Here is a 13,586-nt window from a genome sequence, read left to right as displayed (position 1 = left end):
CCTCTCTCTTTGCAAAGCACGAGCTGCACTCAAAAACTATCCTTGGCTACAGGTCGTGTTTGGAGAGGCAATGGCTTAAAAAGAACAGAGTTAAGGAAAAGCATTCAGTTGTCAACTGGTTTTTAATACTGCATTCCAAGAAGTATGCTGGAACTCACTTATCTTTGAAACATTCAGACAGCTAGGTTCACCTTTGGTTGTGGAGAAAATGGAAATGGTGCTAATCACACCATCTGTACCCCCTTTCTTGGCCCATTAGAAAAATGACAACGATCACCATCACTTGATGCGGTGCAAGCAAAGCACTGTCTTCTGCAGTGAGGCAGCAGGGTGCAAACAAAACAATTCATTAGTTTGATGGCTTTGCCCTCATCCTTTCAATGCATGTTTAAGCACTAAGGGACAATTCTAGTTGGTAGGAAGTAACTGAGCATGAAACAAGAAGGTAGAGATTATATCTAGAATGGGTTACACAATTATATTAAAAAGGGAAATGCTGTTTTAAAAACTTAGAGAATTTTCTGCTGGTTCAAACTGAGCATTACAAGCAATATGTTTTTTGTTGATTTTTTGTGTGTTGGTAGCCATACTGTAATAAAATAGATCCTTAATCAATTCCTTCTTCGCCACAAGGCTCAACGGGTGGCCTGCTGGGACCAGCTGTTACTGTTTATCAGGCTGATCTGCCTTGCAGGGTTGTTGAGAGAGCTGGGCTGTATGGTTGAAATACGGTAAATCTCAGTGGAACTGAGCAGTAAATTGGATTCTATTAATCTATTAATAGGGGGTTGGACTCGATGGCCCATGTGGTCTCTTCCAGCTCTATGATTCTATGAATCTGAGTGGTTTGTTACGTTGCTGTGTTAACATCTAAATGTGTCTCCTGCTTGACCCAACAATCACGTGACCCCTGACCTGCCTCTCTGTGAAGCATTCTATCTGGAAATGTAATTTAGTAAGTGTGAACATTAATTTTGCAGACTGATACTTAAAAAACAACAAGTTAATGTGCTTCTCTTTGTCAATACCAGCTGTTCTCTCCACTAAGCTTTAACTGAATGTACAGTGGTGCCCCGCAAGACGAATGCCTCGCAAGACAGAAAACCCGCTAGACGAAAGGGTTTTCCGTTTTTGAGTTGCTTCGCAGGACGAATTTCCCTATGGGCTTGCTTCGCAAGACGAAAATGTCTTGCTAGTCTAGAGATTTTTTTTTCGCTTTCCCCCCCCCTTTATCTAATCTGCTAAGCCTTTAATAGCCTTTAATAGCCTTTTAGCAGCTAATCCCCTAAGCCTTTAAGCCTTTAATAGCCGCTAAACCGCTAATAGCACTAATCCGTTAAGCCGCTAATAGGGTTGCTTCGCAAGACGAAAAAACCGCTAGACGAAGACTCTCGCGGAACGGATTAATTTCGTCTTGCGAGGCACCACTGTACTGGTACGTATTGAAACTCTGCCCTTGTGGGTAAAAGCTCTGCCTCCATCTGTAGCAGGTGGGATCCTTTTTCACCCCAAGGGCCACACTCCCTTCTGGGGCCACATGCCATTGGTGGGCGGGGCCAGAGGCAAAAGTGGGTGGAGCAATAGTTGTCAACATTACTTTTCTACAGTACTCTAGTTCCACTATGACTTATGGCCTTAGTTTATCTGCTCAATCTGCCCACACAGCTGCATGACCTCACTGTATTGTGTAGTGCAGGCAGAGCTTACTGGTGAAAGTGCACAAAGTCGTGTTTATTACATTATGTAATGCGTGTTCACTCTGTTAAAGTAACTCCAGGTTCATGCTGTTTCTCTACCCTACCCCATCCCAGATCTGTCCACTTTGGCAGAGAAAGCTATAAAAGGCATAAAAACAAGACTTTGCATACTGCATTTGAACCCCCAAGCAGAAAAATCTCAATTCAGTATCGGCTGCAGAATTCCCCATCTTGAGAATCTTATTTTTAAAAGGCAAGTTTATAGCCCTTATGGCTGCAGAAGATGGAATTTAAAGTGAGTACTGAAAGAAATTTCTGTGTGGGCTTCTGTTCTTCCGAATAAGTAGTAGGAGCAGAATAAATAATGCACACTAAGCTGTATGCAGATGTGCATGGCTTTTGCATAATCCACAAAGGCTGCAAAATTCAACTTTGCAGAACTTGGATTTTATATGTTTTCTGGACAGTGTGTGTACAGCCCTGCTTCTGAGGACATTTCTGCGTGTCCACATTTGACTCGTGAAGGACTAATTTTGTATTACGGCATAAGCTTTTCTGGACTTGAATTCAAATCCATTAAGTTTAATCCTCCGTTGCAGATACAGATACATATGTTGTAAGCAGTGAGGCCAGAAAGAAATGAAATGTAAGAAGCACAGTGAGTCTTTACAGCAGCAGTGATCAGTGATGCAAGAGTTTGGCAATCCTGAGTTGATTAACATCTACAGTGTGAAAGGAAGCCATTGTCTCTATTTAGACACAAAAGACGGGTAGAACACCTGTAAGCTGTAAGCATAATCAAGAGGCTGTTGCTAAGAGTATAATGGGAGGAAGTTGTTCCTAAGGGCACACATTAGTTCAAAATGAGGCATGGTAAACTAATTGCCCTTTAGTGCCACATTATGCTCACAATCTGGCCATTTTTATACATTATGCAGAAGCAAATCAGAGGTTCCCAGGAGGGATGTAAGAAGGCATTCTTCTCCATTCCTCCCTGCATTTGTTGCATGCACCATTGTTTCCCTTCTGCTGCGGTTAAACTTTAACCAAAAACTACATTATTCATCTCATTGTCCACTGTGGTGAAATGAAATTAAATACACAAACTGCATTGCCATTATGTTAACTTTACGCCATTCATTTCCACACACAGGAAATGTGATGCTAATGTGGGGAAAACACAATCAGTTATGTATCATTTGTGGACCAAAAGCAGCAGCAACAGTGAATACAAGTCATATTTGCTGGATCGATTTCTGTTCCAGACATGGGACGAATTAGCGAACATCAGCAATTTCTGTAAAACTTTCAATAAATTATAATTTTTTAAAAAGGCCGAATAAATGATAATAAAGAGATATTAGGTTGCAGTCCTATACACCAGGTATGTGGGGGGCTGGTAGCCCTCCAGATGTTGCGGGACTATGACTCCGTTATGTGCTGGCCATTCTGGCTGATGTTGATAAGACTCCCAATTCCCATCTGGAGGGCTATAGGTTCCCTTCTCCGACTATACACTCTTTCCTCCTAAATCCAGTTGAAGTCACATGACAGCTTCTGAGTGCATTGATTAGTGTTGGTGCAAATTTACATAGAGGCCAGTGGGGAGACAACTACTGAAAACCTAAAGCAGATCTGCTTGTTTGAAGCAGCTGGAAAAAATCAGGCAAGCCCAGTAAGCTTGCCTGTTTTGTGTGAGGTAAGTCCAACCCCTCGCTGCAGTTTTAGTGTGCCACATTATTGCACGCAGTGCCTTCCTCCTGAGTCATCCTGCATATTTCCCCCCTGACTAATTCTGCTTTGCAATTAGGTGGCATAATTATGAGTCATGTAGGATTACCTTGCGGGGTGTGTTGAGCTTTAAGGGGCTGGTTGTTGCTTGCTCACTTTAAAACAGACGCCTTCTTATTGTTCACAGGTGGGAATTGGTCATAGCATATTCTGCTCCTTCAATAAAACACACACCTTGATATGGAATCCGATCGTAGAAGCTGCTCTTGTTATTCAAAGCTTGAGAATTTGGACAAATGTATCTTGGTCAAAGTTGCCTCTCTTAAGTCCTCCTCTCTGTTCTTATGAAATCACTCTTTTTGCCTGAGTTGTCAAGCATTGTTCACAACTCCTCAGTAGAAACGCATTGATATGTGCTGGAATGGCAAAAGGTCAAGGGTTCTGGGCATTGCTGGGATGCCAAAGTAATTGTTTCTGGTGTGGGCTGGAAGTTCCTTGATAAAATTGTAAGAAATGGGCTTGTTTTATTTCTGAAATTTTCTAAAAGCACGCTTTTGTGTAAAGCATAGATAATAGCTGTCAACTTACAGATTTGGAAATAAGGGACCAGCAGCCTCAAAAATAAGGGATCAGCAGCCAGAATAAGGGATTTTCCGAACACAGGTATGTGTCCAAGCCAAAGGCAGAAAAACCAGCCAGCAGCCAAACGAAGCCTCAAGCGGTGGTTCCCACAGCGCAGCAACCCAGCAAAGGGGATGCAGCAAGGAAAACCACTGTCACCTCTTCGCTGGGAAGCGCTGAGCAAAGGCGAGTCCCCAGGCAATGCGGCCGATTTGATCGGCACAAGGCATGCAAGCTCCACCCCCCAGTCGTTCTCAGACTCCTTATTGGGTGAGCAACGCAGCCAAGCAACACAGTTGGTGCCTCCCTCCTCCCTGGCTGGCAGGGAAGGAGGGAGAGGAGCTGCTTCCTTTGAAACCCGGGAAATTTAAGGGACATCATCAATAAGGGACAGCAGCGGGACACAGCGCTGGGATAAGGGACTTTCCCACCAAATAAGGGACAGTTGACAGCTATGGCATGGATCCCAGGGCAGTATAATTAAAAAGAAAGAAATCGAACAGCAGTACAATCAAAGCAGAATTAAATCAGAATGAAAAATATATATAGTAGTTTAAATTCTGTTGCAGCATTCGAGGAACTTCAGTAATAGTTGCTAGGTAGATAGAAGAAATTAGATTTATTGAGAATAAGTTTAATTATGAAAAAAATGTGTATTGGCAATAAGTAATATGAATTTGAAATATGGAATAGACGGGAAGTTGGGTCTTTAGTGTTAAGACCAATAGGTGTTTTATTGTTTGCCAAGAAAATTATGTGTCTATGGTTATTTTTGTAATTTGTGTGTAATTTGGTATTTGTGTTATTTTGTGTGGTTTTTTTTCTTGTTGTATAAATAAATATTTAAAAAAAAACGTAACCCATGATTAACTCCATTGGGTTGGATTACTGCAATGCACTCTATGTGGGACTTCCCTTGAGAGTGAGACCTCTCTGCATATTATACCTGTGCCTGGAGATCTGCTCTGGTTGCCCATTTGCTCAGGTTCAAGGTGTTGGTGTATGAAGCCCTTTACGGCTTGGGACTAGTTCACTTGCAGAACTGGCACTGTTATACATGCCACATAATGAAATGAATGTTTTAGTGCTGCAACACCTTCCCCTTGGAACTCCATGCCTATTGATTTCAAGCACACACCTTCCTTATCTTCTTCTCAGCCCCTGCTTAAAACAGTTCTGTTTAGGCAAGCCTAGACAGACATGTAGAAGTTACATGAGCTTTATCTCTTTTTGGCTACTTTTGAATGTTTTTTGATACTTGTTTTTAACTCCCCCGCCCAAGAATATTAATGTTTTATTTCATATTTTTGTAAGCCACTTAGAAGCTTTCTTTCAAACAGGCAGTATACAAATTTTGTTAAATGAAATAGTAACACCTCCCATAGGGCTTTTTCACACAGGAAGTCTGAGCAGCTGGGGAGGCTGAAGGAATGCTAGGGAAATCTTTCTGAAGGAAAGGAAAACACAGACACTATCTTTGACCACCTTGTGATGATGATAAGATGAGCTCCAAACCCTAAGCTGACCCTAAATTTCTCAGTGCCCTGAGAACAAAATGCTTTTCACAGTGTAAGAAAACGTTTGAGAAATGGGGGGGGGGGGCAGATTTTGCTAGTCCTTCTCCTCCTCTTTCCTTGTATCTGGACCTTCCTTTTCAAAATCAATAGCTGCTTGTGTTTCGTTTTAGATCCAGCCTTTTTCTTATTGTGGGGGACGGGGGCGCTACCTGGCGCAGCTGCTGGAAACAGGAGAAACCGCATACAGTTACCTTCTCAGTTTCCACTAGAAGGTTTGCAGGGAGAGTGTGTCCCCAAGGCCTTTCTGAGCAAACAAAAAAACCTCTTCTCCCTTTTGCTTGTTGGCATCAAATGATAGCCTGAACTGGTGCCTAATTTTAGCCTCTTGTCTCCTGCTTGGGTCTCGTTTTGCGATATCCTTCCTGCAGTTTTTTTAGAATGGAGCTTTGCTTACTGCAGTTCATTGTGGCTGGGCTAGAGCTCAGTGGAGATAAATCTGTATTGTGTAGACTTCCTGTCAGGGGGGTGGGGGTGGTTCATGTGTTTGGAGGAATTTCCTGGTACTTTTGAGCAGGGAAGCGAAGGAATTTGGGGGGGAAATTTCATGTGAACTTGAGTCTCCCCCATTGTCCCTTACTTTTTGACAGGGATGGAGCTCAGGCCAGAATTATTATTTATTACTGTTTTAGACTGCCAACCCGATATCTCTGGTGACAAATAGCTTACAAACAATCACCAAATTCCTTTAAAATATGGTTTTAGTTGCAAACGTTCATTATTTGGGGCTGTACAGGGTTTTCCTCAGCTTTGTATTTTATGTTATTGAATTATGTTCTACTCTCTTTCAGTGCTTGGTATTAGTGTTTATTTTATTGATTTGTTTTTTGGCTGCTACTCCTCCTTCTTCTTCTACATATTATTTTAGACTGTCTCCTGTAACCCACTTAGAGGTCTTTTTGTTCTAGTAAGAGTCATGGCTTCCTGCAAAGAATCCTGGGAGCTGCAGTTGTTCATGTGCTGAAGACTCCTCTTCCCCTCAGAGAGCTGCAAATGTCAGAGTGATATAAAAATCAATCCTCTTCCCAGGGGAACTCTAGGAATTGTAGCTCAGGGGAAGGGTTGTCTGCTAGCAAACAGAACTACATTTCCCAGGATTCTTTGGGGGAAGCCATGACTGTTTAATATTATACTGTATTGCTTTAAATGCATGGTGCAGAGGGCTCCCCTGCCAACAATCTCCCTCACTCCCCCTCCTGCCCAGTGCTTTAGTAGTGCATACCTATGCACGGTGACAGCAAGCACGTAGACAGGATCAGAAAGAAGAGCTTGTAAAAAATAAATTGCTGGCTGTGCATCCTTCTAGCCCTGGCAACTAGCCAAGAGGGTAGTACTTCTGGCTGGGTGACATCACTAGACACTACACAGGCCTTGAGGTTGTGAAAAGCTAATGAAGAGGAGAGCCTGCTTAAGCCTGTGCACAGATGGTTTGTCTTTCTGATAACTGGTTTGGAAGTGGGCAGGGGATTTGAGGCTGCTCAGTTATTGTGGGAGAGGGTAGAAGCAAGTGCACAGATCATGCTGTGCAGCAGGTCGTTCCTGCCCTGTGAAATGTGAGAGTTCCTCTTGAGCTTTGTATCCCGTGCTTGACTGGGTAGGCTCAGGCTTGGGGTTATAGTTTCTGCTTTCTAGTTGGTACAGGCAACTCCCCATTTACGTGGGGGTTACGTTCCGAGGCACAACGTGTTTAAGTGAAATCGCATATATCCGGAACATTGTTGAAAAAGCCTGCAAACACCACAATCACTCCCTCCAAACCCCCTTGCTCAAACTCCAACTCTCCACAGGCCTCAAAGGTCGGTGCAAGAGCTGCTGGGATTGCACTTGCGAAGGCTCGTGGGATTGCCTGACACTGTTTTCATGCCATTTTTGCTGTTTTGCACTCTTTTGGGTCTGTTTTTGCTCCTTTTGTGCCACTTCCAGGTTTGCGGTGATGCACATGTTCGCGGTCATGCATGCCTTGAATGTGCACAAATGGAAAGTTGCCTGTATGTGGCTCTGAAGACTGTGCTCTAAACCAGCTTCAGAGCAGGGTTGGGAAAACTTCCCCACCCCATCGCCAGCCCCAGAGCGGCTTTTCCTCTTGAGTGACTTTCTGGAGGCTGCATACCAGCAAATGGGTGGGCCAAAGCAAAAATATGGTCTGAGGCCTGAGCAGCAAGTAGATAGATGCAGAATTATACTTGCTGGTGTCTTTAGTGTTGCTACCCCATGTGGTGAACCACTGAACTTTCAGGTGGAAGCTTTCTTATTGGAGAACCTTCCCAGCAGCCTCTGCCCATTGAGTCACAGGATTGTAGAGTTGGAAAGGATCATGAGGCTCATCTAGTCCTATCCCCAATCTCTAAGGGGTCTCTGTAGTATAGTGTATTTTTAAATGGGGTTTTAGAGTTTTTAGGGGGTTTTGAATGTTTTATGTAGTTTTATGTAGTTTTTCAATTTCATTGTTCTGCAAGGGGACAATGACAATAAAGATATTGTAATCATAATCCCCAGCTGGCCATTGGATCTTCCTGAGCAGGAAGGAGTATAAAGGCCTTCCTTTTCCAGCTGTGTTTGCTGGAGCAATAAAGTCATCTTGAGCTGGGAACTGTAGTTTGCTAAGGGTGCTGAGAGTTGTTAGTCCCATAATTCTCTGGAAAGAGGGATTGGCTGTTAAACCACCCTGGGAATTGTAGGGAGGAAGGGGGGAGGAATTGTGTACCGTATTTTTCGCTCTGTAAGACGCACATTTCCCCCTCCAAAAATTAAAGGGAAATGTGTGTGCGACTTATGGGGCGAATGCAGGCTCCTTGGCTTCAGTGATAGCAACGCGAAGCCTCTGGAGTGCACTGGGAGTTCCCGCTGCGCTCCGGAGGCTTCGGGTTGCCTTCACTGGAAGGCGAAGGCAATTTGGGAGAGGGAGAGTTGCGCAGCGCCCCTTCAGCGAAGCGGGAGAAGAATTGGAAGGGGCTCCGTTTCTCCTGCCGCTTCTCTGAAGGGGCACTGCGCAAAGAGAGAATTTTTTTTTCTTGTTCTCCCCCTCTAAAACAAGGTGCGTCCTATGGTCGGGTGCGTCCTATAGAGCAAAAAATACGGTAGTTTTATTCACTGCTGGGCAGTTATCACTGGTTACTAGTCATGATGGCTGTATATGACCTCCAGTATCAGATGGAGGCCGTATGCCTCTGAAAAGCAGCTGTTGAGAAATCAGGAGTGGGAGAGTGCCATTTCTCTCATGTCCTACTTATGGGCTTCCTGTAGACATCTGCTTGGCCACTGTGAGAACAGGATGCTGCACTAGATGGGGCCATTGGCATGATCTCATAGGGCTGTTGTTGTTTTATCTTCTGGGACAGTTCCTGCCTACCCCTGCCAACTTCAAAGGTGGGAGGAAGACCAGTTGCCTATCACATTTGCCAGAGCACAGTAAAACCCTTGAAGCCTGAATGCAGCTATACTCTCTCTCCTTTCACCACCACACTCCTCAAGGCGCCCTGCCTCAAGCCGCTGTTCTTGATGAGCCATTATGGGCTGTGAAGTGAGAGGCTGGCCGGCTGAGCCATCCAGTGCAATCCAGCAGGATGTTCCAGTAATTTTGTTGCTCAGCTCTTGTGCATTGATGGAAGCTTGCTCAGAAAAAAATACCTGCCGATTGTGCCCCATGTTAATTAGTACAAATGAGACAGCTGTTAGTTCCTTTTCGGGGGAGGGGGGGTCAATCTATAATGAAGCATAACACCTTCACATTTCTTGGGCCAGCCGTGCATATTATCCTTAGGAATTTGTTCCAACTAGCATATATTGAGGAAGTCTGTTGCTCTTTCATTCCCATGCTATAACTTTGGCCAGCACTGAGGAGCCTTATGAGTGCAGGAGTTAACAGAATGCATCCCCAGCCTTTGCATGAACCATTGATGACTCACAGGGCAGTCTTCAAAAAAGAAATTATACAAAACCTCTGGGTTTTTATTCCATATTTCCAGCAGCGCAAAACCAATTAAGGGGTCGTTTTTCCTTCCTCCACAAGCCTTTTAACAGAAGGGGTTGATAAGCATCCCCACTTGTTTGAAAAATGCAACACAGAACTAGAAGTTTTAATTATTATTTTTTATAAATTTATTTATTTTTTTATCCCACCTGCCCTGAGTGCAACCAGTTGTTATGAAACCCGAAACATCAAGTCAAGTGTCCCAGGTTGAGGGGGGGGCAGTTGGGGCATATCCCTTCTATCCAATCGTTTAATGTTTTGTACCAGGTACCCTTAAACAATAAACCTTCTTAATTCCACAGAGCTCCCGGAAAACTGGACCGACACCAGAGAAACCTTATTGGAGGGCATGCTCTTCAACCTGAAGTACCTGGGCATGACACTCGTCGAACAACCCAAAGGTGAAGAGCTATCCGCTGCTGCTGTCAAAAGAATTGTAGCCACGGTGAGCTTCCCTTTACTTCATACCCTCACACCCCCAAATGTCCTCCGTTATGCCTAGGCTAGAAGGGTAGCAGCCATAGCAGTATATGTGCAGCTTCCATAGCTCTGTCCTGTTGAATCCAGAGCAGTGCTTGAAAGCTGAGTTTTTGGCTCTATCTCCCATTCAAACTTCAGATAGGTTTGAAAGTTTACTGGGAATGTGGATGACTTGTGCTTTTGTTTTTGTAATTCTTTGGAGGATCTCAGATGGGGGCTCTGTTTCTGTGGTCAAGTGAAGGGTGTTAGCAGGTTTGGAAAACCCCACAAATTCACAGAAGTACAAAACATATTTCAAGGAAATTTTTGAACTAGGGGTGCAAAGGGGGAACCCCAAACAAGTGCTCAGTGGGCATGGAATTCTGGTTAGATGCTGGGAGGGGTGGAAAAATGAGGCGGGAGGGAAATAGGATGGAGTGACTAGACGTCTGAACAGCAGCACTTCACACTGCAACTTTCTGCTACAGATCCTACATGTTAACACTTCAATTCGGCCTATAGCCATGCACTCTAAACTTATGTTCAAGAACAGTAGGGAAACTCGTTCAAGTGACATTAAAAACCATTAAAATTCAGTTCATAAAACAGAAAGCAGTTCATAAAATGCTTTGCAATTATAGGAAATTAGCCAACATAAAAGTGGCCTGATTTATAGCAAGTTACTAAAAACTTGCTTGAATAAAGGAGGCTTTGCATATCTTGCTAAAAATCTGTAGAGTTATACTTGGGCGGGTTTCTTGTGGCAGTGGATTGGGGTGGTAGCTAGCAAAGATCCTGATGTTTGTCCCCATCAAATGAAGAAAGAGGAAGAATATCTTAAGCAGGGGCCCATCTGATGACCTCAATCCATAGGAGGGCTCCCATGGGGTGTGGAGGTGTTTCATGGGGCCAAATAAACCGCTACATGATATGTTTGAATTTTATTGTTTTGTATGCTTCATTCAATTTGTTTTCCTTGAATTAGAATTAGTATGAATCGTGACATCATGAAGCCTCATTTAACCTTTGCAGTTTTCAAAATTCGCAAAAGGGTTTCTAGGCCGTGGATGAACCTGCAGCTCCCTGGGTATTTTTGTTGGTCTCCAGTTCCCACCAACCCCAGCAAACATGGTCAGTGGTTGGGAAGTTGACGTCCAACAAAATTGGGAGGGCCACAGGCCCCTCATGCTCCTGTTCTAGGCCATATGAAAGGCTACCTCTCATGTGTTACCTGCTCCTGCAGCTCAGCTATGTGCTGCGACTTGCATATATTCTCCTGGTGGATAGGAGGAGAAAAGCTCATTGTTTGCAAAACCAAACCCCCTGGTTTGTAAACCAGAGTGTTTTCATATTAGAGAAAGAAATAAGAATATTGCTGAAGAAATGAGAACCTGCAGCCAAATGTTTCATTGCGGAGCGTCCCTGTTCAGTGCCTTCCTGCACGATACTCTGTTCTGTTCCTCTTCTTACCAGGTAAGTTGATTTATCTCCACCAGACCCATGAAACATGTTGAATGTTTTCTTTCTCAAGGCAAAAGCAAGTGGCAGAAAGCTCCGGAAAGTAACTCTAAAAGTGTCTCCCAGAGGGATAATCCTCAGTGACAGTGTAACAAACGAAGCAATCGAAAACATCTCAATATACAGGTACGTTCCAATTGTAGTTTTTAAAGACACAGAGTAAGTATTTAAGGCACGGTGGTAAAACTGTGATACTGGCAGATGCAAGGAGCATGGCTTTCTCAGTGGTGGCCCCACACCTCTCAGATTCCCTTGCCAGGTTAATAGATACATTCTCTGTGAAGTGTGTTTATCCACCACTTTACACACATCCCTCCAAAAGATACTCTAGGCTGTGTACTGAGTGGGGCCATTGCTATACAAGTTGAGACTCCCTTTTTGAACTCCCCTGAACTTGACCCTCTCCCCACTTTCCTTAGGCTTCACCAGTCTCCTTTTATAATAGGTGCACCGCTTGGACTTCTCATTCTATCCACTCCTGTGCTTCTCTCAGCTTTCCTCTTTCTGATTCCTCACCAGGCCCATGCTTCCTGCTCAGTGTTTCTGCTTTATCTCTGCACGCTGAGAGGAGAGGCATGACCTCCAGACTGACCTGATTTATTGCTGGTGGGTCTTCCTGCAAAGACTTACACAGGCACAACAGCCTCCTCCTCACAGCCTCATTGTTATGTGCAAATGCAGCCATACAGTCCCGCAGCACCTTAAAGACTAACTCATACGCTGTGGAAAAGAGCCGCACTTCATCAGATGCGTTACCCCCAGTTGAAAGGTGTGTGTATGTTTATAGGCAGCCCTGTATAGGGATGTTTTTAATGTTTGATGTTTCACTGTGGTTTTATCATTTTGCCTCTACATAATGATCATAGAATTGTAGAGTTGGAAGGGATCCTGAGGATCATCTAGTCCAGCCCCCTGCAGTACAGGAATATGCAACTGCTACAATACAGGGATTGAACCTGCAACCTTGGCATTATCGGCACTGTGCTTTAACCAGCTGAGCTATCCTTCTAATTTGTTGGAAGCTGCCCAGAGTGGCTGGGGCAACCCAGTCAGATGGGCAGCATATAAATTTATTTATTTATTTAGGCTTCAAAGGTAGTGGGGGTAAAGAAGTAAAGAGTGGGTTCAGATAGCATGAAATGCAAAAATTACGATTTGTGATAATTCAATTGAAGCTTAAACGTACGCTGATAAACATTGCAGCCGTTCCCAACAGCACTTATTTGGTGATGACTCAGTCATCTTAGCTTTGCTGAGCTAATTAGCGCCTGCAGCGGGACAGGAAGCCATCGCTGTGATCATCCCCAAATGAATAGAATCAAATGTCTTGATAAGTTCTCATTCTGCAGCTTCATGCTGTAGCCTCCTTTTGAAATCCCCTTTGCAGGAGAATTGAAACCAGTGGTGGCTGGTAGGCAGAAGGCAGAAAGGTCAACAGTTGGTGGAGCCAAAGCCAAGGAGAGTCAGAGCCAAATAATTCTTGTTTGCTCCCCATCCTCCTCTCTGCTGAGTTCTGTAATGGCAACGCTGAGAGTAAGGAGGAGGAAGCTGACAGCCAGGGCCACCCTGGGACTGGATTTAAGTAAGAAAGCAGGTGGGAGCTGTCAGAGGCCTTCAGCAGTTTCCGGGAAGCTTGGTCATTAGTTGAAAGTAGTTCTGGGTGACGTCTGTGGCCTTCTTCTTCATAGCCTCTTGCGTACACTGTGGAAAAAATCATTAATTTCAGAGGCTACCAGGAGTGGTATTTTACTCCTAAAGATGAATAAAGTTTGTAGGTGTCACTTAGGAGGGCCCCTCTGGAACCCGTTTTCCCAAAAACACACTAATTTTTTGCTTGCTGAATGGATTTCAGAGTCTCTGCTGCTGTTACAAAAACCAGCATTTAACAGCTTAAAAAAACCAATTACAGGGAAAGAGGGAAAACATAAGTGCCTCTTATAAAAACAAAGCACTGTGAAGCTCCATGTAGGACAAATGTAGGCCACACCGGAGCACAACAAGACACTTAATGCAATG

At 44.0% G+C, this 13,586-nt stretch overlaps 1 protein-coding gene across 1 annotated transcript in view; it reads left to right on the top strand.

Annotated features, from left to right (window-relative positions):
• Positions 1–13,586, top strand: part of LDLRAP1 (low density lipoprotein receptor adaptor protein 1) — a 64,465-nt gene that overhangs the window by 19,895 nt on the left and 30,984 nt on the right. Inside the window, exons 2-3 of the mRNA XM_081016805.1 lie at positions 9,896–10,038; positions 11,584–11,696. Of these exons, the coding sequence (XP_080872931.1) occupies positions 9,896–10,038; positions 11,584–11,696 (256 nt within the window). The remainder of the gene's footprint in view (positions 1–9,895; positions 10,039–11,583; positions 11,697–13,586) is intronic.

The sequence above is a fragment of the Podarcis pityusensis genome (assembly GCF_964106645.2).
Source record: "Podarcis pityusensis genome assembly, chromosome: 8".
Classification (NCBI taxonomy): domain Eukaryota; kingdom Metazoa; phylum Chordata; class Lepidosauria; order Squamata; family Lacertidae; genus Podarcis; species Podarcis pityusensis.
This window is presented reverse-complemented; position numbering and strand designations above follow the sequence as displayed.